General features: G+C 47.1%; 3 protein-coding genes across 14 annotated transcripts; 1 reads left to right on the forward strand and 2 right to left on the reverse strand.

Moving 5' to 3' along the window:
• Window positions 1-1,208: 1,208 nt before the first annotated feature.
• LOC122372543 lies at window positions 1,209-2,596 on the reverse strand. Its single transcript, XM_043349841.1, has 2 exons — window positions 1,716-2,596; window positions 1,209-1,525 (listed from the first exon to the last, which is right to left on the reverse strand). Exons 1-2 carry the CDS (start codon window positions 2,277-2,279, stop codon window positions 1,502-1,504), a joined length of 588 nt encoding a protein of 195 aa, XP_043205776.1. The 5' UTR covers window positions 2,280-2,596; the 3' UTR covers window positions 1,209-1,501.
• A 759-nt stretch (window positions 2,597-3,355) lies between these two features.
• On the reverse strand, window positions 3,356-12,526 carry LOC122372541 (hydroxyacyl-coenzyme A dehydrogenase, mitochondrial-like). Its single transcript, XM_043349839.1, has 8 exons — window positions 12,275-12,526; window positions 8,426-8,542; window positions 7,762-7,920; window positions 6,658-6,795; window positions 5,857-6,019; window positions 5,221-5,337; window positions 4,196-4,345; window positions 3,356-3,665 (listed from the first exon to the last, which is right to left on the reverse strand). Exons 1-7 carry the CDS (start codon window positions 12,416-12,418, stop codon window positions 4,224-4,226), a joined length of 960 nt encoding a protein of 319 aa, XP_043205774.1. The 5' UTR covers window positions 12,419-12,526; the 3' UTR covers window positions 3,356-3,665; window positions 4,196-4,223.
• A 312-nt stretch (window positions 12,527-12,838) lies between these two features.
• Window positions 12,839-21,588, forward strand: LOC122372540 (protein lin-54 homolog). 12 transcript variants are annotated; one of them, XM_043349826.1, is made up of 13 exons: window positions 12,904-12,949; window positions 13,208-13,252; window positions 13,595-13,746; window positions 14,370-14,572; window positions 15,212-15,364; window positions 15,768-15,851; window positions 16,219-16,326; window positions 16,570-16,860; window positions 17,378-17,481; window positions 17,695-17,929; window positions 18,267-18,354; window positions 19,312-19,599; window positions 20,075-21,588. In XM_043349826.1, exons 3-13 carry the CDS (start codon window positions 13,620-13,622, stop codon window positions 20,107-20,109), a joined length of 1,716 nt encoding a protein of 571 aa, XP_043205761.1. In that variant the 5' UTR covers window positions 12,904-12,949; window positions 13,208-13,252; window positions 13,595-13,619; the 3' UTR covers window positions 20,110-21,588. The 12 variants fall into 12 exon arrangements, with proteins under 12 accessions (XP_043205771.1, XP_043205762.1, XP_043205770.1 ...); XM_043349836.1 differs by lacking the exon at window positions 13,208-13,252 and having other exon boundaries at window positions 12,839-12,927; window positions 15,215-15,364; XM_043349827.1 differs by lacking the exon at window positions 13,208-13,252 and having other exon boundaries at window positions 12,841-12,949.
• Window positions 21,589-22,779: the final 1,191 nt, after the last annotated feature.

Here is a 22,779-nt window from a genome sequence, read left to right on the forward strand (position 1 = left end):
TGGCCAAAATACGAGATATCGATCTGAAATTTGGTATGTATATAGAAGAGCGCAGGGACTATCACATATATTCCGGTTTTTTTCGAAATTCGGAAAAATTTTGGATTTTTTTTTAGTTTTTCTAAAAAAATCAATTTTTTGAAATTTTTTGGGTCAAAAACCCAAAATTTTGAAAATCCGAGATAGCAGTTTTGTAGCGCCGCTTTTTGTCTATTAGACCATATAAAGAACTTTGAAATTGCTTGATAACTGTAGATTTGGTGAGCGTTTCAAGATTGCATGTTTTTTGCTCATTTTTGCTCGAACATGACCTCAGTTTGACCTCAATAACTCCTGACCTAAGGTGACCTAAGACTTGAAATTTGGTGTGAAGGTGTCAAATTGATGCCCGGAAAGGTACTGAAAATTTGGCGGCGCTGCGCGCCGCCGTTTTCTTGCTATTCAGGAAAAACCACAGGGGGGGGCCAAAATGGCCCCCCCCCAACGGGGCGAGGGTTAAGAGTCCGGGTGCTAAGCTAACATTGGCACCGAAGTACCCTAGCAGGCGTTTAGCACCCAAAAATGTGCCGAGTTCAGTTTTCAGCTCCCTATAGGTATGCATGACATGATCAGTGCCACCAACATTTGTCAATGCTTTTGGTCAGTCCGTTTTGAGGGTGTTCGGGATGAGTGCCTATCCCCCCTTTATATTTCTAGAAAAGGACATTTTATCTCAGGCAGCTTTTGCAAAATTGTCTGGGAACTCAGGTTTGCTTTTCAATAGAAAAAAGACAATTCTAGTGAAACACGTTTTTAAATAAAGAATACAGACCTTCGGTTGTAACGCACACCTTGGCACGAAAGCGGTACCTACCGGTGCACGGGCGTTACTTTCCGAAAATTATTGGTGGAACTGTTATTGTTAATTTTAGAAAAGCAAGCCGTGCCCTAGCCATGCTACTTATCGTTAAAATAAGGAACTTTTTTATTATAGGGCTCGAGCCATACCACGCCTATTCACCGACAATCGGTGTGTCTCACTACCGCCGTTCTTGGAAGAAGGCTCTTTGGGCGGGCCGGACGTAGGTATTCGTGCAAGGTGTGACAAGCGGTATTTCAAATATCAACATTTTACGAATGCCAATGAACTGAAGATATTCCGATAGAAAAATCAAGTGTACTGACTGTTCTACAGAGTGATACGACGTGTATTTACCGTAAACACCTACTCCATCAATTGAAATTTTATGTGACCCTTTTAGAGCAACATGTTCACTTCATGTCATTCCAACATCATCAAGCGACGGCTGAAGCGACAAGCATTTTCAGCAGGCTTTAAAGACAACAGCTAAGCCATTATTATTTGTGGGAGTCTCCTTTGTTCGCAAGCTCAGTCTGTGTTGAACCGTGGACTGGAACAAGCTTGGATCCGATGCCCCATCGGCTCCGCTGTCCGCCGGTCGACTGAACGGTCCCCGCGAGTTTTGCTAGCCCTGCAGTCGTCTGGCTGAGTCTTGTCCCGCTATTTACGACCACCGCCAAGGTTCTGTGAACAGAACAAGCCATAGTAAATAAAGTGATAATGTTATGTGACCTGTGTTTCAGGGATTTCTAATTCAACTTTCTAGGCCTCGGAAACCTTTCATCAAGATACTGGAGACGCTAAGCTATCAAAATCTGTGCCAAAACTGAATGAAAATGAGCAATCAGAGTCCTTCTGCCTATAAGCCACTGACCGGGGTTGTAGTTCCTTGAGTCTCGGTCTCCGTGCTGGTACAGCCAGCCATCACGTCATCCCAGCTCTCGCTGTCATCACAATCAGGGTCCTGTCCCTGAGAATGTCCGTCGACAACTGTCGCCTGCAGCAGCAGACAGGCCGCCAGCATCACCATCAACAGTGTGGACAGCTTCATCTTCGACCGGTTCGACGTCGCAGAGATCGTGACGTTGGAGGAGGTGAAGTCGAAGAGATGTTGATGCTGAATGGAGAATTGGAGTCGGAGAGATGGTGTGTAATGGCTGACACCTGGCAGTACAATGACAGCCCCACAACGCTGCAGTTTGCCTGGTTGTCTCGTCTGTCCCCTCGGCAGTATGCCCCTCTGTGACGTCACAAAGGGTACGGCTGATCTGCGCGCTGATTGGCTGTGACATTGAACTGATTCACTCGGGGTATTGTTATGTGGCGACATTTGTGAGCCACAGAGGTCCTCTGTTTCAGCCATAGATGATAAACATAAAACATGCAAAGGCAATATCAGCGACAGGGTTGCAGAGCCGGAGTCGGTCGGAGTCGACATTTCTGCCCGGAGTCAGAGTTTGTTTTTGGAATTCGGGGAGTCGGAGTCACCGAATATCCATCGGTTCCGCAGGCCGCAGCCCTGATCAGCGATAAGCTCACTTTACCTAGCTATTGGACCTTTTTTTACCATTTTAGTGGTAGCTTAACCTTATTACCATTATTCATTCGTGAAAGGTAAAAACCCATAGATCAATAATCGGTAACTACGTTGATTTTGGAGATTGGCTACGAAAAGTTTTGAAAAAAGTTCATAGCAGACGACTAGCCCTATCGTCTGCTCAAATGATTATGCAACCCCCCCCCCCTCCGCATCCCCTCTCGCGCAAAAACAGTAGCCCCTTTGCAATTCAGAATATGACCCCGCTACCCAGTTGCAAAGCAAAACAACGTAATGAAAAGCACAGCCTGACGCACCACAGTTCGCAAATAAACTGTAAACATCATTCAGCCATTTATCGATACAGTTCGAATTTGGACTCGTGTGACTGTGTTATGGAAGTGAGCTTCCGGCCCAAGTCCGCTAATAGAAGCTGCTATAAAAGACAGGTAAAAAACATCCGCTGGCAGGCACTCGGCACGATGATGGGTCGCGAAAACCGAAAGGAGAGCGGCAAACACAGGAAACGATGAAAAGCTGCACGCCGGAGTAAATCAAAAGCATGCGATGTTACATCAACATTGCTACATTTCAATGCAGCGTGGACCGTGCGCTGATGACGATCGAGGAAAGAGCGTGGGGAGAAAGAGAAAGGGGAAAAGAGAGTGGGGAGAAAGAGCGGATGCAGAGATGCTGCTGTTGTTTGTTGGGGTGATTGTCAACGTATGAATTTGATCACATGTGTAATGTTTTCTATCGGATATTTCTTTCTGAAATGGTAAGCCTGAGATGCGCTTATTTCTGGATTCTGGAATGACCCACAACATGAGTGCATGAGTCCACCCTTCCCAGGATCAAAGTTTCGTGGGCTCGAGCTGAACTGAACTTGTTAACTACCGCCCGCAGGACATAATCCGTATTATAGTTATGTCGTATATCATCGATATGAAGGTTAATACCGCTAAGAAACACAATCATTAGGCGTATAGTTTATTCAATTACCGCTACAGCCCTCACAATTCAATAAATCGGTATAATACATGGCATGTAATCCAGTTCACTGCTCCTTGATAAACTTCCACAAATTGTACCATCCTCGACAAAAATACATCACGTCAAAAATTCACATACAGAGTACGCCACTTTCATCCCAGCCACAATTGCATTGTTTAATCCAGTGATGGACTGGTGGTGCGATGCGTTGTTGCCTTCTTGCTGCCGATCGCATCCCAGTGACGTCAGGACGGCCTCCATATTACGTCATTGGGGCCGAAATGTTGATGATCCCTGGAGGAGCACAAGGAGATTAGTGCTAGAGCAACGGAATCTTAGGATTTTTTTATAATTACCGCGTCAGCATTTCGAAGAGCAGATTAATATGAAGAGCAAATTATCACGAGCAGATAACCTGAATCAAAAGACCGTCTTTTGATGCAAGGATTACGATTGGTAGAAAAACCAGTCTAAGTTTAGCATAAATGGACGGAAACGTGTGCATTGCATTATACGCATACATCGCACGATAAGAAGCTTACATCTTACGTAAGCACGCACCATTTCACGTGCAAAAACAGACCGTAAGGTCCACCATGCATCGTTTGAGAACTTGGTTTCGCGCATGATACATCATTCTTAAAAAATTAATATTTCAAATATTTTCATTATTCGATGAGACACTCCAATGACAAACGAATAATAATTCAACCGCTAAGCCAATGATTAACCAACTCTCATTCTTAGCTCTCCAGCTCATATTTTTGTGCCCGACTGTTCAAGAATTCAGCTCTTCATCCCGCATTCCCGACTCTCACACTCACCCGTCCTGGCGAATGTCCGGTCGCCCTCCTACTTCTTGTACTGGTAGAATCCCTCGCCGGTCTTGCGGCCCAGCTTGCCCTCGGACACCAGTTTGTTGAGCAGCGGACTCGGGGCGAACAGAGGGTTCTCCGGGTACGACTCGTGCCAGCCTGGGGGAAAGGGAGGGAGGATGTTGTAAGAAATCACGGTAGATCGACACTAACGCAGAGGGCTGATTCGAGTGAAAATTTTGCTTAAATATTTATGTTATACCCGATGTATATATTACGTGGATACCTGACTGTTCAGCTGAACAAGACATGACTGAAGTACACATCAGGTCTAGAGTTGCAAAGTTTACCCAATGGGCTGCTACCGGCACCACAAAAATTTTCTGGGATACCGGCATGTTACCACGCCCCAAGCAAAAACACCACCAAATTACCGACATACCTACTAAAAAACCTGCATTCTTGATTTTGGCTTACCCCTACATGAGATGCCACATTTTGGCAATTAAATGTATTTTGCAGTGGCTAAGATTGCTGTTATTACAATTTAATAGCCTCTTAGTGTCCAAAGTTTGAATCATATGCTGATATATTTTTTGTGCGAAATCAACAATACCGGCATGCTACCGGCAAGACATGCCAGATACCACGAAAAAACCTGCGGTAGTGAAAAATTACCGGCATGCCGGTAGTGCGGTAGGAAAATTTTGCAACTCTAATCAGGTCAGTGGCATGTCTGACGCATTATGTAACCTGTAACGTGCACATTTTATATCACGATTTCAAGTCAAGTGCAGCTTTGCTATCGTTTTACGACGAGCAATCACATACGTAAGATAAAAAGAGCAAGCAGTGACTGTCACACGAAGTTTCCATGCACAAATTCCTTTCTAATTATTCCTTCTGTTCCCCATTCCTATTCTGTCCCAACCCGGCGACATGCCAACGTTACACAACGAATAGTGTTTTGTCAATAAAACAACACCCTGCGGTCAAACGTCCCCGTTGAATCCGTCGACCGTCGCGCCACCTACCGTCGATGATGAACTTGGTGGTGTCGAGACCCACATAATCCGCCAGCTCGAACGGACCCATGGGGTAGGAGGCGCCCAGTTTCATGGCCGTGTCGATATCACGCGCCGTGGCGTCACCTGGAGACGAACAGGGGGTGGGGGGGGGGAGAGGGAGGTAGAATGAGTGGGTACGCTAGGAGTCGATTGTCGAATATACATCAACTACAGCAAGGAGACGTCGAAAAGATTAATCATCAAGAGGCATGGGCTCCGAGCAACTGAGGGGTGAAGGTCAGGGTCCACGTCCTTTGTATCAATGCCAGTCGGACGGCACAGAGGAAGGACCTACTATTAATTAGCTCGCACATCCAATTCATCGGGTCTTGGCGCAGGACATGTCAGAATGGCGACCCTTTTAGGATGAAAAAAGATGAGCATTGAGCACCTAACATGCCGCTGGAGATTTATGTACAGTGAAAAAGCAGCACGTATCACCTATCAAATAACCTAATTCGCATAATCTCTCAACACCTCCCTCTCAAACTCCTAACCTACCGAATTATCACAGCTCACACCCCACCATCAACCTCTTCCTCAACCTTCTAGCAAAGTATCGTCACTTATCGTACCCCACCAGCCACCGGGCCACTATCTCACCTCGCTCCAGCATGCGGATAGCCTCCAGCAGATTCGGCACGAGCAGTCGGTTCACCACAAAGCCAGGCGTATCCTTGCACCGAACAGTGGTTTTTCCCATGGCGGCGCCAAACTCTAGCATTCGGTTGAAGGTCTCCTCTGAGGTTTGCTGGATTGAAATCACCTGGGGGAGGTATGTGGGGTTGGGGGTGAGGTACCGTCGTGGCTTTGTGTGTGGTTTGGGTTTTGACCAGCACTCTATACGCGCGGAATATATCGAAGATTGAAGTTAGATACAGCTCAACAGAATGTTTAAATTTGTATGCCCTACATCCTGCACACACCGCTACCGTATTTGTTCAGCTAATTTTTGCTTGGTTCAGTATAACTTTCAGCAATAATGACAGATTCAAAAACAATATTAACAAACGAAACAAAACTTCAGCTAATTTGCTGTTTGCTGTTACCTCCTTTCCCTCATTTTTCACGTCATACCTCCGTTAGTTCGCAGAATGCTGATTATTTAAGGACATATTTGTGTTATGAGGTTATCGGTGGAGCCAACAAATAACTAAATGCACTTACTTTTATTGAAGTTTCGGTTCCAAACAACCTTCGTCAGAATAGAATTACAAGTTAAAATATAAATATACGTCTCAAATGCACATATTCCAAACACACTGAGAACAGTAAGTAAGTGCATTTAGTTATTTGTTGGCTCCACCGATAACCTCAAAACACAGTTCGCAAAATGTAGCTTCCTCGGCTGATGCTCTTGTTTGACGTAAACACATACCTCACCAATCGGATTGTACCACTCACCTCCAGCAGTTTCATGACCGGCACCGGGTTGAAGAAGTGCAGACCACCAAACCGGTCCTTGCGCGAGGTCGGCTCAGCGATCTGGGTGATCGGGATCGAGGACGTGTTGGACGTGAAGATGGTCTTCTGCGGCGCGACCTGCGGATGTGAAAGACGTGAGATATCCTGTTAGTGTTTGGAATTGGATATACAGACTCTTTTTACAGAATGCTATGTTAAATACAGTAAGAGCGAGCCAGCAAAAAATGACGAGAATGCGATAACTCATAGAATATAAGGTGATTTGATTTCGCGAGCCGTCAACGCTTACCGTCAATAACACTTATAACGTTCTGTCGCACAACTACGATAGATGTAACCAATTGGTTGACATCATTTCACGAAGTTTATCAGTAGATAGGGTCATCGGTTACGTTTACGTGTTTTTCCATTTTCGTGTTTTATTTTAAAGCCCATACTTGTCGGACTTGTGAGTTGTGTAACGGCACGGACACCGGTTGATAGAGATTAACAACATATCGATCGATACCGACCACTTCTTAAATGCAAGAGCTGCACGTTAGGCACGAAGTACCCAGCTCCGACTGAAAAAAATTAGCGCAAACACACAATCGGACAAGGCTTTGTTTCCATATCCTCGTCAAGGGCCATTACTCCAAAATGTATCCAAAGGTCACTGCCGTCAAACGTCAGTGGTAAACAAAGGGGCGTCATTGACACAAACCACGCTCGACGTGCCCCTGGACGGGTACAGAATGTGCACAGTCATACGCGCCCCCGTCGCCCGGTTCAAGGCCACAAGGCCTGCTGCCGGGGCTCTGCTGTTCTCTGCTGGAATGATTGAAACTGCACTAATTCATGTGGGGGAAAAGCTGAACGAGAAACGGGTTGACGGAAAACGAAAAAAACGGTATTTTAGACATTATTTGGATTTGGACCTATGGGAATTCAATTTTTAGCTTTTCCTTCCTTCAATTTTTCTAGACATTTCCCACTGAAATACAGCCCCAGTATTTTACGGGTATTCTACGACCCTACGTCTCCGGTCACGCATCCGATATATATCGTATATTGATCGTATCCGATCGATACGTGCCAGCTCACCTCGTCGATGGCTTTGAAGAGTTTCTGCTTGACGCCCAGGTTTTCGACGATGGCTTCGATGACGAGATCGGTGTCGCGGACGGCCTCCAGCGTGTCCGTTGTCATGGTGATACGAGCCAGCGACTCCGAGATGAACTTCCCGGCTGCGTCGGCATCCTCCTGATTCGATGGGAAAAAATGATCAGGCATTTGTTTCTTTATTGGGACTTTAGAGCACTCCAACAACAATGGCCATTTTGCACCCAAAAGTAATTGGGCAGGGGTGTTAGGAAAGGCAATGAAGACATATATTTTGGCATTGGTAAATAAAAATGTGTATACATTAATAGCTTTCAAAGCAGGAAGCTTTTCAGTTAGGCACCTTTATGCAAAATTCTAAAAGGTAACTTTTGCTAATCTGTGTGTTACCATTCTATCAAGTGAAAAGTTGGGTACAACCTATTCATAGGCTGATTGGTAAATGGTGAAATGTTCTAAGAAGAAAAAAAACATCAAAATTAAAGCTGCCAGTAAAGAAAAATGAAAGTTTATTTTAGCCACACATACCTATTGCATTCTACATTTTATTCCTGTAGCCTCTAAGTGAAATAAAACTAACCTCAAAACTCTTATTCATGCTCATGAGCCATGTAATGACCAATCATCTGAGACAAATGTTTCATACCTTAAACATCTTCTTTGCGACCCTCTTGATGCTGCCTTCAATGTTGGCTCTGGACTTGTCCAAGAACTCATCCTTGACATCAACCAGGGTGACTTTGTGACCTGTCTGGGCTGCCACCTGTCAGAGCAAACACATCACAATGTGTCAACAGACCAATACAGTGGGGTGTGTTCCAACAAGATGACTGTTTTACAAAGACCTCAAACAAACACACATTCATAACTACCTTTGATGAAATTGGCAAGTAGCATACATAACTATTTACTCAAGATTATGTATTCTATTATTTCCTTCTTATGTAGGGGAGAGTGGGGAAAGATGCCCAGGGTTTTACTTTGTCATATATTATTCGAAAATGACGATAGGAAAGCAAAAACTTGGAGTTTCAACAGAAGCCGACATCATTTTTCTCCAAAAATATCACAATTTCGTGCCTGGAATATGATAACTCTTTTTGCTATTAAGCATTTTCCTGAAGAAGTGAAAGGGGGCATCTTACCCCACAGGGTGGGAAAGACGCCCCCTGGCGTTGGGTAAGATGCCCCCTGCACTATAAGTGACATAAATGGGCACGTGAATCGCCTGAACGAATCAGTAGTCCCTTCGAACCTGCAGTAGACACCAAACGTCATCGAAGGGCCCTCAAAAGTAGTCGTAAGGGGCTTCAGAGGTCATCGTTAGGGCTAGCTTAGTTCAGCGCGGCCAAACAAGCCTCCGTGGTGGCGTTCGGAGACCGCTGTGGGGCCCTTATAGGTCTTCATGATGCTTGAGGGCCCTCGAGCCCATCGTGGGACCTCAGATGCCTGCGCGGCCCGTGGAGCCAACGTGGGAGCCCTCAAAGGATGTCGTGAGGGGCCTTGGAGCCAATAATGGGGCCCACAGAGGCCGTCGTGAGGGCTCTCAGAGTCAGATGCCGCCCAAAAAGTCGCTGTGTGGGCCGAGAGACCGGCATGGGGAGCACCCGACCGTACTGGACTCTCAATAGTCCCAGATCGGCTTTTGTCTCTTATCACAAGTATGTAATAAATGATTTGACGGGCTGCTTGAAGGACAGCCTACGGATTTAGGGGGGCGTCTTTCCCCATCAGGACAGGGGGCATCTTACCCCAAGGTACCGAAGTAACATTAAATCAGTACAATTTGTTAGCCATAAAACTACACCCTGAAAAAAACTGTTTGGGACACAGTACACGCATGTTAATGTATCACGACTATAGCAAGGGACGCAAAAATTATCTACCTTTTTTGATATTTACAATGTTTTGACACCAAAATATTTGTTGAAAGCAGCACATAAAAAACATGCAATCACCAGCCAGCCGTTGCCCAACTGAGCTTCGCAAATTTTTGTGCAGTTAACAAGGCAGGCTTCCGCTTTACGCTAAGAACATAAATTTCCAGGTTCGATTCTTTGTTTCGCCGCTAGAGGGGGTGTGGCGTCTTTCCCACCCTGGGCATCTTACCCCACTCTCCCCTAAATAGGAAAGCTATGGGAGTAATTTAAGTACCAGAAAGATTGATGGTTGTTAATGGAATGAACTCTCCTAAATCACAATATAACTAATTAATACCTACCTTCTTTAAGCAGGTATTTTCGTTCAAATCTTTGAAACAGCAAAATAAGAATTGATCTAAAATAGCAATAAGGAAGCCCTTTCAGGAATGTCTTGTATTGTATTCTTATCTATTGAGCAATCATGAGCAATCCACATTATCAAATTTAATGGCAGTTACTTTGAGAGCCATTGGTATCGAGAATACAAACAATGGTCAAATTAGAAGTGACGGTATCGGTAACCCTGGCGTCACCGGTAGCGTTTTCGTTCAAGGTTAAGGTTTCCTGTATTAGGCAGTATTAGGCCACCGTGCCAAGCCGAAGCATGCTGTGACGTCACTGGGTAAGAGAACGTACCACGCTATCACAATCAGTATCGACTGAGACTCAGATAGACTCAGAACGACTCAGGCAGACTCAAACTAACTCAGACCGACTCAACCGACTCAAATAGATTCCAATCGACTCAGACCGACTCAGAACGACTCAAACTGACTCAGAACGACTCAACCGACTCAAATCGATTCCGATCGACTCAGACCCGACTCAGAACGACTCAAACTGACTCAGACCGACTCAGCCGACTCAAATCGATTCCGATCGACTCAGACAGACTCAGAACGACTCAGGCAGACTCAAACTGACTCGACCGACTCAGAACGACTCAAACTGACTCAGACCGACTCAACCGACTCAAATCGATTCCGATCGACTCAGACCGACTCAGAACGACTCAAACTGACTCAGACCGACTTAACCGACTCAAATCGATTCCGATCGACTCAGACCGACTCAGAACCACTCAAATTGACTCAGACCGGCTCAACCGTCTCAAATCGATTCTGATCGACGCAGACAGACTCAGAACGACTCAGGCAAACTCAAACCGACTCAAGCAGACTCAAACTGACTCTATTTGAGTCGGTTGAGTCGGTTTGAATCCGCCTGAGTCTGTCTGAGTCGTTCTGAGTCTTTCTGAGTCGCTCGGAATCGAGCTGAATCAGTCTGAGTCTGCCTGAGTCGGTTTGAGTCTGCCTGAGTCTATCTGAATCGGCCAGAGTCTGCCTGAGTCGGTTTGAGTCTGCCTGAGTCGTTCTGAGTCTTTCTGAGTCGCTCGGAATCGATTTTAGTCTGTTTGAGTCTGCCTGAGTCTGTTTGAATCTGCCTGAGTCATTCTGAGTCTGCCTGAGTCGCTCGGAATCGATTTGAGTCGGTTTGAGTCCGCCTGAGTCGTTCTGAGTCGGTCTGAGTCGATCAGAATCGATTTGAGTCGGATGAGTCGGTCTGAGTCAGTTTGAGTCGGTCTGAGTCAGTTTAAGTCGGTCTGAGTCAGTTTGAGTCGTTCTGAGTCGGTCGAGTCAGTTTAAGTCTGCCTGAGTCCGGAGTCGGTTTGAGTCTGCCTGAGTCATTCTGAGTCTGTCTGAGTCATTCTGAGTCTGCCTGAGTCGCTCGGAATCGATTTGAGTCGGTTTGAGTCCGCCTGAGTCGTTTTGAGTCGGTCTGAGTCGATCGGAATCGATTTGAGTCGGTTGAGTCGGTCTGAGTCAGTTTGAGTCGGTCTGAGTCAGTTTGAGTCGTTCTGAGTCAGTCGAGTCAGTTTGAGTCTGCCTGAGTCGTTCTGAGTCTGTCTGATTCGATCGGAATCGAACGGAATCTATTTGAGTCGGTTGAGTCGTTCTGAGTCGGTCTGAGTCGATCGGAATCGATTTGAGTCGGTTGAGTCGGTCTGAGTCAGTTTGGGTCGTTCTGAGTCGATCTGAGTCGATCGGAATCTATTTGAGTCGGTTGAGTCGGTCTGAGTCAGTTTGAGTCTGCCTGAGTCAGTTTTAGTCTGCCTGAGTCGTTCTGAGTCTATCTGAGTCTCAGTCGATACTGATAGCGTGGTACGTTCTCTTACCCAGTGACGTCACAGCATGCTATGGCTTGGCACGGTGGCCTAATACTGCCTAATGCAGGAAACCTTAACCTTGAACGAAAACGCTACCGGTGACGCCAGGGTTACCGATACCGAAGTGACTTCCATAAATCTGCCATCGATTGAAAGACATTCTAAGCTTCCGAGTATCATACAAAAAGGAAATAGCATTTGGCCAAGACAGCCTAATTTGCAGCTAGGTTCAGCGTAACCAGTGCTCAGCATGTTACGTGAATGAGCGTCATTGAGTGAAAAATGGTGGTGTCCTTACTAGTCACTTTAAAATTGATGAAGAACTGGCTCAGTTCTTATAACATACGTTCCATCTAAGGAGAAATTCATGTTCTTTGTTTATAAATTCAAAAGGTTATCCACTAACCTGCACAATGCCGGATCCCATCAAGCCACCTCCAATAACTGTAACCGTTTTGATTGCATCTTTCAAGGGAGCTGAGGCAGACAGACTTCGAAGGGGACCAATACCAGACACCGTACTGAAGCGAAGCAGCTTACTTGAAAGCATTTTGAGAAAATAAAGAAATACGAAGCCACAGAACAAAAGCTCTAAATATAAAAGCAATGGGCAGCGCTTCAAGCTTCAAGCTTACAAGGGCGGCACAAAAGAAAGAAGAACTTTAGTGGCGTCGGCAATAAATAAAAGTCGCAGAAAGTGAGATAAGATTTAAAAGTCGCTAGCTCCCTAGACTTATTCAAATATTCGCGGATTTTTCTTTCTTATTCTTTTAAAGAGAAAGGGTGAAATAAATGTTCCTTTGGAATTAATATTCAAAACGAATATATTTTTCCCCCCTGACGTTTTTTGTTCGGAAAATATTTTCAACAGTCACATTTTTCTTCGAATATTTGATGCATTTCTCTAGATCTTATAAATACCATCTGTAATAAAAAATATGCTGTTTGGCGGTTTTCGAATGCCGCGCCAGCGCCAGTATTGAACCGAAAATTCGTGCGCGCTGTTCCCGTGGACAGAGGCGCGCGGTCGGTTTTCTTCTTGATTACGAGCTAATTTCTGTCAGTATTTCAAAAATACAAGGTACCGTTTGCTCCTTTGCAAAGGATAGAATCGTATGACGTTTTACTATCAGCTTTTTCACATTCTTATTGATGATATTATAGCCCCGGGACCTGTGCAACATTTGAGCACCCCAGCCAACCCCAGCATCGGCATAAATTTTTCAAGAAACATTCTAAAATTCCATGACTGCTTATGTGTAACAGCCCTCTTTTATGTAACCATTTGCACTCCCATTTTTATGCAAACTGCAAATTGCAATTATATCTACTGGTTCTGGTAAAAATTTACAATAAGATTCACTTTTCAAGCATAAATAGTTAGGTAGGTACTGCATATTTTTCAATGCTGCATTATTTATAAATACTGCATTATTTGTCATCCTGAATCCTTATATAATACATGTGGCACAAATGTAAGAAATAAGCTTAATCTGACCTGACCTAACCTTACCTACTAACCTACTAACTTGCCGACCTATATCAGCCTACAACCTATGTTACCTACCTAATCAACCTATAACCTACCAACCTACTTAGGCCCTAAAACACATGATACAACCTACAATTTCTGCCATTGCATATTCATAGCAACTGCACCACAATTGATGATCAGACCTATTGTTACAAATACCCTGGGTCTTACCTTCTTACTGTATTGTTTCAGATTTTCCATTTCAGATTTAGCAAACATGGAGGCCATGGATTTTGACCCAGAGACCCTTCTGACAAGCACCAGCTCAGACCCAATGCTGGGGAAGCCTGCCGATCCGCTGCCTGCTTCAGCCACCGACCAGCAGGGACAACCAGCCCCATCTGGTCAGTGCTTTATTTTATAGCAGTGCTTCATAACTTATGAACAAGGGGTAGTTGTGTGAGGTGTTCTGGCTAAAATAAAATTATCTGCAGTTACAAAGATGTGATAACTTGGTAGGATGCTCAACCTTAGTTCTTCCATGGTCTGTAAACCCTGTGCCCTCTCTGTTCAATCCAAACTGCTTTTTACTATTGCTTTTGGCTAGTGTGTATTGGCCTTCTATATTTCAGCATTATCTGAAGTAGTGCCATGCTAGTTGCTGGCACTACAGCTCAGGACACTACTCGAATAACTACCTTGGTTGAAGGGCCATTGCACACCATTCATTCTGACTACATGAAATCGGAACACTCAGAATTAGTAGGAAGGCCCTGCACTGTCTAGATCCAACAAGCTGAGTCTCTTCCAGTTCTGACCATTTTTTAAAAACAATTATATCTGTAATGTTTGAATGAACTGCTTGACAGAGCCGGAGCCCGCGCTAAGCGGAGCTTATTACGTAGGTCTTGAGCTTGACCCCTTTAGCCCGGTTGGGAAACTGAGGATAAACTCTGAAACATTTGGATCCTTTGTTGTACTTGTGCACTGCATGGTACCTACATGAACCAACACTCTCTTTCCCCAGGCTCGTTTGTCGTGCTGCAGAGCGGCAACTCTCCTGGCGCCGGGCCGGGAGGTGTCACCCAGTTGGGCAATATCAGTGTCTCCAGCCTGGCTCCCGGACAGGGAGCTCGTGCCGCCGCCAGCCGGGTGACGGCGGTGATGGGACGTCGGGCGGCCGGAACGGCGCCGGGCAGCCTGACCAAGTATCTCATATCGCCCGGTCAGGTGAGTGAGAAGGGGGATTTTGGGGGAGGCCGGAGGGGAAGTGATGCTTTGGGGAGGGGCAGTGTGCTGTGTATGTGTGAGGGGGAGAGTGCTCTATCCCGGTGGGCTGGGAGCGGGGGGTTGAGAGGGAGAGGCCAGTGTCTGTACTTTTGTGTGTTTGGAAGAGAATATGTGTTGATTCTAGTGCGATGTTTGTCATCTGATTCTTAAGACTCGCAGAATATTGTGAATACTTTGGTCACTGAGCGTGAATATCAACCAACTGCTGACAAAACTGCTCGTTTGTCTGTATTTAGCAATGTGCAGACATCGTTAACAACATGCATCCATCCAGCGTACTGTACCATCTATCCTCGCCCCATCCCTATTAATAAGGACTTAGGAACGCCTCAACAGCCATATTATCCTGCATTCACTGTGCTGAACTAACCCTACCCCTATCACCCCCATTACCTACACCTTTGCCTACGGCCTCCGCTTATGCTTCCGATGTGCTCTACCCCTACCCCTACCCCTATGTAACCCCTATCTAGTATCTACCCATTACTTATCCCTGTCGGCTCATCATGTATCCATTGTGCTGAAGTAACCCTACCTATCTACCCTTTTACCCCCAACCCTCTCTCTCCCGGCTCCCAGCAGGCGGTGTCCACCTCCGCGCCGGTCCGTATGATGGGCTCCACGGCCACGGTTCGTGTCGCCGCGCCACCTCCGCTGCAGCTGGGGGCCTCCAACACCATCACACTGACTTCGGCTGAGGCGCAGCGACTGGGCATCTTCAGTCCCAAGAAGGTGCGTGGAATGGGGGCGGCGACTGTCTGACGCGAATGTTTTGCTACATCATACCTTTGGGCGTGTGCACAAAACTGATGGGCAGTAATCACCGCGACACGTGTGGATTGTCCATGATGGTAATACAGTACAATACAATACAATACAATACAATACAAGAGCTAGCTGGACATGTCAGCTTTAATTCTTGTCTTTCACAAACATACCCTTTGAATTGATTTCCTCATTCGAGTCTTAGTACGTCCTTAGACCCATAGCCAAGGCATTGGAGCTTCATAGATATATATACTGCATGCCATTCCTAACACACAATGGGATTCAGTTTACACGTCTGTTCGAACACAGAAGGTACACATGTTCACTGCTCTCATTAATCCATGTGTTTCGTCTATCTTTTTCTCAGCTGACGACATTAGAGGGTGTCAAACAGATAGGCAGCCCCACAAAGCGGATCGTGGTGCGATCGTCGCCCGGTCAGCAGTCCAAGGTAAGCAAATAAATGAACATGCTTTTACCTGTGGTGGTCTTATCAAATGCTCATTAAATGTTTCTCACCCGGCTTGTCATGACTGTTTGACCGTGCTAATTTGAGGAGTTGTATGTATGTCTATTGAATTTCCAAACGATTTGTAGCTGTATTTACTGTTATGACCGTTGCATTACCAAACCAAGATGCGACCGCCTAACTTTTAGCAGAGGCTAGTCTTGCAACTTTTCATTTCATGTGCGAGTGATTACCGTTGTCTGTGTGTGTGTGTCTGCTTGTGGGGAAGTGGGGAGGGGGCATGGTGTTTCAAATGACCAACATAATGAAGTCACAGTCCCATATCTAACCTTTCAACCTTCCCTCTCAGCAGGGCGGCCTGGCAGCGGCGGCAGCGGCGGGAGCGCCGCCTCAGGCCCCGTTCAGAGTTCTCACCCAGTCGGGCCTGCCGCAGGCAGTGGGACGCAGTCAGTCACAGGTGAGTGTGTGAGAGAGGGAAGAGGCGACATTATCATGAGCGGGCTGTGTTGTGGGCTAGTGAGCCTTTTCTTCAATGTTTTATTGTTTAATAGTTTTTTCATTATAAACGACTGTATTTAATTGTATAAATGTCATTTATTTTCCAGTGACCAACCGACGATACCGCCACACTTCTGTCTGCAATGTTTATACGAACGCGCTCACCACGACGCCCGTGTGACACTCCATCTCCGTACCGCAGCCCGTGCAGTTTGTGCGCGTGGTCGGCTCGTCCGCCAACCAGCCCGTCTTCTCGGCTCCTCCGACCGCCACGGCCGGCAGCTCTGTGAAGATCGCCATCGCGCCGGGAGGTCGTATAGCGCCTCCCCCTCCGACCCAGCGTCTGCTGCTACCTGCGGCACCGGTAGTGGGGTCCTCCGCTCAGGGCGGAACAATAGAGCAGATGATAACGGGCGCGGAGTACAGCAGACCTAGGCCCATGATGCACACACCGGCGAGGCTGAACAGACCCGCGCCACCCACCAGAGTGCCGGTAAGGGAGGGGATGAGAGGGGCGGGATAGGTTAGTGAGAGTGGCTGGGGTTGTGGGAGAGAATCTGGTCAGCCTACAGTTTTAGCCAGGATCTACACTGCTCAGTGCTCATCATAGCTTATCCTCTGATTGCTTATTGTATTTTTAACTATTAATACTCTATCTATTCCTGCCATTTCTAGGATTTCGTGTAATCTATTTGACTTCTAGTACCTATTTATATTCATATAGGCAGGGCTGGACAATTGTGCCGAGTTGAGGTAGCACGGGGGCAGCAAATCCGCCGCCGCCCTAGCGGTGACCTTGACCTTCGCCGTTTGTCGCGGCTTCAAAGCCAAGCCGGCGTGGCATTGGGAAAGCTCGTGCTACCCCAACTCGGCACAATTATCCACCACTACATATAGGTACCGCTCAATTAGCGTAGTTGTCCAAAAATTGTCTATACGTACCCGCTCTGTTGAGCTCCCCTGCTCTGACTCCGTCTCGCCGGTGCGACTGCGCGCCTGTCCCCTGACAGAAGCCGCCTTCGACGCACATGGCTCGAGCCGCCGCCCGCGGTAGCGATGTGCAGATCCGTCCACGCAAGCCCTGCAACTGCACCAAGAGCCAGTGCCTCAAACTGTGAGCGAAACGGCATGACTAAGGGAGGGGGAGGGGGCGTAAACCATGCAATATTAAGTTTGATCCATCCGCTTCAGATCAGTTTTTGTTCCTGTCCTCACCGTTTTTCATCTAGAAACCATTCTTATTAGGACATCCGCCTGTCAGCTATCTCTCTTGTTCTGTTCGTGAACCTGTATTGCGCCCTGACATCCCAATTCCTCTCGGCGTCAGGTACTGCGACTGTTTCGCCTCGGGCGAGTTCTGCAACAACTGCAACTGCACCAACTGCTTCAACTCGCTGGACCGAGAGGAGGAGCGGCAGCGGGCCATCCGAGCCTGTCTCGACAGAAACCCGTTCGCGTTCAAACCGAAAATCGGCAAATCGGATAATGAGACCCGTAAACACCAGAAGGGGTGCAACTGTAAGAAGAGCGGGTGTCTGAAGAACTACTGCGAGTGCTATGAGGTGGGTGACGTCATGGCCGTAGTGTTCACGACTCACGATAGCATGAGATGGGTGGCCAGCCAACTCATATATCGAAAGAATATCTAAAATATCTAGGAATATCCTTGATGTCGATTGGTTCGTAATTACTGCACACTTAATTTAAATTCTTTTTGTTTTCGGATTCGGCTTGTCGCATCTGCCTTATCGCTCACTTCATTTCACGTTCAGTTATTCGATTGATGTCGCATATTTATTGATATGTCATCAAGTGATCTCTGCCACCCATGTTCTTACATCATAAAAATTGTCATACCACTGGGCACTGACGCGTATTCGCCTCTGTCTGTCCCAACAGGCCAAGATCTTCTGTTCAACCCAGTGTAAATGCATGGGCTGTAAGAACTACGAGTCGGCCAACACTCGTCCCCCGCGGCCCGGCGCAGGTCAGTTATAGGGGTCACGGGACAGACGGCGGGTCACAGGGCAGGTCTGGTGTAGCTACTGTGCTGAATTGGGGATTGTTTAAAGGGACCCTCCCACCTTCAAAAAAGTTTATGAATTGGCATGAAAGTGATGTCGCTCGGTTCAGAAAGAGCGAAAACGAATATCTACCAAATTTCACCGAAAAATATTCACCGGTTTTCAAGATATTAGACTTTTACTTTTGTTTACTTTTTGTGATCTCCGCTGTTTCTAGCGACTTTATTTTAGAAGTGCGGCGTTTGCGGCAGATGTTGCGCGCAAATAGCATATACCTACCACCGCGTGCTACAAAACGTTTTAGTCAAACATTTAAAAATCGTTAGATATCTGCGCTGACGTCACACATTCAGAGGGGTATTCCTGAGCATTAGCCCCTCTGAATCAAAATGCTGCAATTTTGAAATTCAATATTTCCGATTTAAGGCATTTCTCGATGTTGTGAGTGCCGAAACCGGTAATTGTGAGCCAGGGACCCCATTTTGGCTATCTCAACTCAAATCTAATGTTAAGGTGGGAGGGTCCCTTTAATAGCTTTGATGAAGATGAGATGTACTACTGTTATGTACTACTGTTATCTGTGGATGTGAGATAGCACTGCTGATTTTGAGGCTATCACATATAAATGCCAAAGGTTTGTGACGCTGACTGATGCGTTGAATCAGACTGAAAGCTTTGGAGTTTTTTTTTTTCGTTTGTTGAATCCATCAGAGGCACTTACACAGCGAGTGACCACATTGATATGAAATGTGGACTTACCCTCCCTCCCTCTCCCAGACTGAGTCCCGTTACTTGATCTCCCGTACTAGCTTCAAATTCCTTTGCTCTGTCCCCAAACTAACTCATTTTATCTCACGTAGTCTGACTCCCCCAGACCAACCCCCACTCCTCCCCAAACTTACCCCCCTCTCTCCCCACAGGATCGGGAGTATCCGCGCTTGAGGACTCCCTATCCCTCCTCCCCACCGAAGCGGGCCCCTCCTCGGGCCGCGGCCCGCGGCGCACGGGCGGCCTCAAAGTGGCCACCTTCCCCGTCACCGAGAAAGCTCCGGCCGCCGTGCGGGTGACGCAGGACGTCATCAGCGCGACGCTGTCGTGTCTGATGACGGAGGCGGCGCTGGCTGGGGATACGGCGGAGGGACAGCAGAGGGTGCTGAGGGAGTTTGGACGGTGTCTCTCCGAGATCATCGACTATGGCTCGAGGAGACGTGAGTTTGGACGGGGATGAGAGATGTGGGTTGGAGGATGAATGGGTGGGTGCTTCCTTTTCTACTATGTATCATGGGGCGGATAATCGACGTGCTACGGGTGTGGACACGATCATCAAACTGTAGTTTCAATCATTTGTGAACCATGATTCGAACGTTATTGGTCGGGTCGGGTCATTTCATCAAAACATGGATCATGCTTCGTGTCATATTTGACGCCACAATTCAACAATGACAATGGTGTCATTGGTTTTATATCGTATTTTCAAGATATCTGAATCTCTTGACTGTGTCTTGTCTTCGTTATGATCCGGAGTCTCAGCCTCCAAGCTCAGTGATCAGGCTTTAGCAGTGATAACTTTTCCCAGTGATGGGCCACCCGCTAACCTTGCTACCCTGGCGTTCAGTGTGTCCAAACTAGCCCGGTGACATCGTGTAGCTCTTCTGACTGCCCCCTCTGTCTGTGTATTGACAGGTGAGGCCAGTGCCGCTGTGCCGGGCGTAGTATGAGATGGCACGGACCGGTCCCGGGCCTCAGAAACAGCCAGAGATACTGCCACTTCCTCTGGGCCGCTCGACTACCGCGACACTTATAATGTGCGCCAGTGGCGTCACCTACAATGATGGTCCATCAGTGGTCAGGTCTACTGCACATGAATCACGCACTGAAGAGTCGTTAGGTCGGTGAGTGGCGAGTTATGTTGACTTCTGAGTTCTGAACTATCCGAAAATGCACTTTTGTGTGGAAGAAGATCACGGCATGATTGTGACGGGAGCTGCACTCCCAATGACGGTTGTGGTGGTGTATGAGTCATGGTGTTCATAACTTCATTAGCGAGACTTCAGTGACCCTATCATCGGCGACAACACTTCAGAATGTTATGGTTGTGATGGTTTGTTGTGGTCGAATCATCGTGCATTTGACTGGGACCAAGGAGTTCTGAGAGCAGGAAGGTCAGCCACGCCAGCTTAGACGATGGCTCTGAAGAAAATATGCGCAACACTTGTAAACATTTCGCTTCTATAGTTGAATTGCGAACTGAGTGTTGGAAAACAGCTCACTTGGTCAAGTAACATAAAGCTATCTGCTTTACCGGACTTGAAATAAATGGGTATTGGGCACCATTTGGAATCGATCGTTAGTTTCATTACTTGCTGCTTTAGGTGGCGATAGAAAACCAAACTCGAGCATAGATGTTCAGACTATTCCCTTAGTCAGACATGAATGTATCGCTGAGGTCGTCAGACTGAGAGGTCCTCTCAGAATCAGGACGAAAAGTCGAGCCAATTCTAAGAGAGACAGACAACACACCATTTTCACCCGTCGTGTCACCTGAATTGGAACCAACCGTAGCGTTCCTTGGCTGACTCTCGAGCGGCCTTACTTTACATACCGTACTGCCTCTCATAAGGTCATACTGTGCATACCGTGGTTTGAAGCGAGGTTGGCCATACCACTTACCCTGTAGTATGGAGAATTTCACTTTGTGTGCTTCATATTGTGCGACGCATGGTTGCGGATGTGTTAACTGTGTCCTCATAAAAACTGTCTCCTCATACTGGGCGTTACGTAACTTGAAGTCACACATGATGTGGAATTGTGGACAGGACGTGTACGATGTTCGATTTATAACGTGAGCGGCCATTCAACTATTGCTTAAAACTCCGGTGGTTTTGTGAATCGAAAAAATGCATGCATATTCGTCCTCATTCGTGACCAACAATGTGTGCCTTGCGTTCTGTTTCTTCAGACAACATTGTCGTTCGTCTTAAAAGAAGTGTTTGTTTCTAATGTGCGCCATTATCACAAATAGCGATGCTTTTCAGCATTGTTACATTGTGCGGATGCACTATGTAGTGAGGTGTATGTGATGTAGATGAGAGTAAACAAGGACGTATGAATGGCTTACACTGTGTAAGAAGAGGAAATGGGGGTCATGAAGTGTCTTCGAGCACGCTCTTGTTTTCTAATACAAACCTCGTCTTTTCTGCGCTGTTTGGCCTTTGGGTGTTCTGGGTCGTCTTTTGAAAGCACTGAATGTGAAAACCTTGAGTTTTCTTAGACTTGGCCGGGAAATGAATCATTGGCGTGAGTAGTCAAAAACTGGGAGATGCAAGGTGGGACGGCGGGACCGCCATGGGGCACGTTCGACTGAAACATGGGAGGTGAAAAACTGAGATACCTGACTATGGAGACTCGTGAGGCAGCGGAGGAGATGTGATGAGAGAGGGCTCTAAATGGACCCTTCCTCTGCTGGGCATGGGAGAAAGTAGAAAGCCGGGAAGGTGATGTGGAGATAATTGGAGACTGAGGAAGAATGTATGTACCTACATAACCGATACGGACACGGGGAAGGAACACAAACAGGGAAATGGGGAGTGATAGAGATATTCGTGGAATGTGCAAGGGAGATGGGATGGTGGTCAGATACTGAATACTGCAGACGCACGGGTATGGCAGGAACAGAAAGATATGATAGATAGGTACTGAGGGACGTAAAAAGATAGGGAGTTGCCATAGACGCTAGACAGGGGACACAGGAAGATATGGAGAAAGCCGAAGACGAAGAATGCGTGGAGACGGGAGGATAGGGATAGAGGAATCATCTCCCGCTTGGAAGAAAGCCGGGGATGAGGGAGACGGAGAGACAGACGGGAGGACAGATGGAATCCGGAGATGCGGGAGACGGTGAGACAATCGGAGACGGTGAGACACGAGCAGACTGGCTCCGGTCGGCCTCCTGTCACCAGCTGACTCCGCCCCCCCCCCGCCGTCCGCCGGGCCGGACCGGTGCCAACATACCTTGGCCGGCGGTGCGCCCGGTGTATTCCGGTCTCGGGTGGCGGGCCGGCCCGTCGGTCTCGACGCGACGGGACCGACGGGGCGGCGGCCAGGGACGGGACGACCTATCAGCGGCGTATTTAGAAAATCGCGAAGGGGGGGGCCAAGGGTTTGGAGGGCGCCACCTCACCCAAGGAGGGCGCCATACGGTCGCGAGATAAAAAATCGCTCAGCGGGGTGGGGGGGGGGGGGGGGTTGGTTGGGAGGCGTTTTTTACCATGCCACCAGTTTTTTTTTTGCGTAACCTCGTATAGGTCGTGCTGTATTGATTTTGCATCGTGTGTATTCTTTATACTCCAGGTCACAAAAGGTCAAGTGTTCTTGAAATGCTGCGCCGA

The sequence above is a fragment of the Amphibalanus amphitrite genome, unplaced genomic scaffold (genome assembly GCF_019059575.1).
Source record: "Amphibalanus amphitrite isolate SeventyFive unplaced genomic scaffold, NRLGWU_Aamphi_draft 001370F_arrow, whole genome shotgun sequence".
In the NCBI taxonomy this organism is placed as follows: Eukaryota; Metazoa; Arthropoda; class Thecostraca; order Balanomorpha; family Balanidae; genus Amphibalanus; species Amphibalanus amphitrite.

Coding starts and splice junctions, on each gene's coding strand:
- LOC122372543 (XM_043349841.1), bottom strand. CDS start 2,279: ATGTCGACTCCGACCGACTCCGGCTCTGCAACCCTGTCGCTGATATTG. Junction 1,526..1,715: donor CTCAAGGAACTACAACCCCG/GTCAGTGGCTTA, acceptor TTCTGTTCACAG/AACCTTGGCGGTGGTCGTAA.
- LOC122372541 (XM_043349839.1), bottom strand. CDS start 12,418: ATGCTTTCAAGTAAGCTGCTTCGCTTCAGTACGGTGTCTGGTATTGGT. Junction 7,921..8,425: donor TCGCAAAGAAGATGTTTAAG/GTATGAAACATT, acceptor CCATCGAATCAG/GAGGATGCCGACGCAGCCGG. Junction 6,796..7,761: donor TCTTCAAAGCCATCGACGAG/GTGAGCTGGCAC, acceptor TCACATCCGCAG/GTCGCGCCGCAGAAGACCAT.
- LOC122372540 (XM_043349827.1), top strand. CDS start 13,620: ATGGAGGCCATGGATTTTGACCCAGAGACCCTTCTGACAAGCACCAGC. Junction 13,747..14,369: donor GGGACAACCAGCCCCATCTG/GTCAGTGCTTTA, acceptor CTCTTTCCCCAG/GCTCGTTTGTCGTGCTGCAG. Junction 16,327..16,569: donor TGGGACGCAGTCAGTCACAG/GTGAGTGTGTGA, acceptor TCCGTACCGCAG/CCCGTGCAGTTTGTGCGCGT.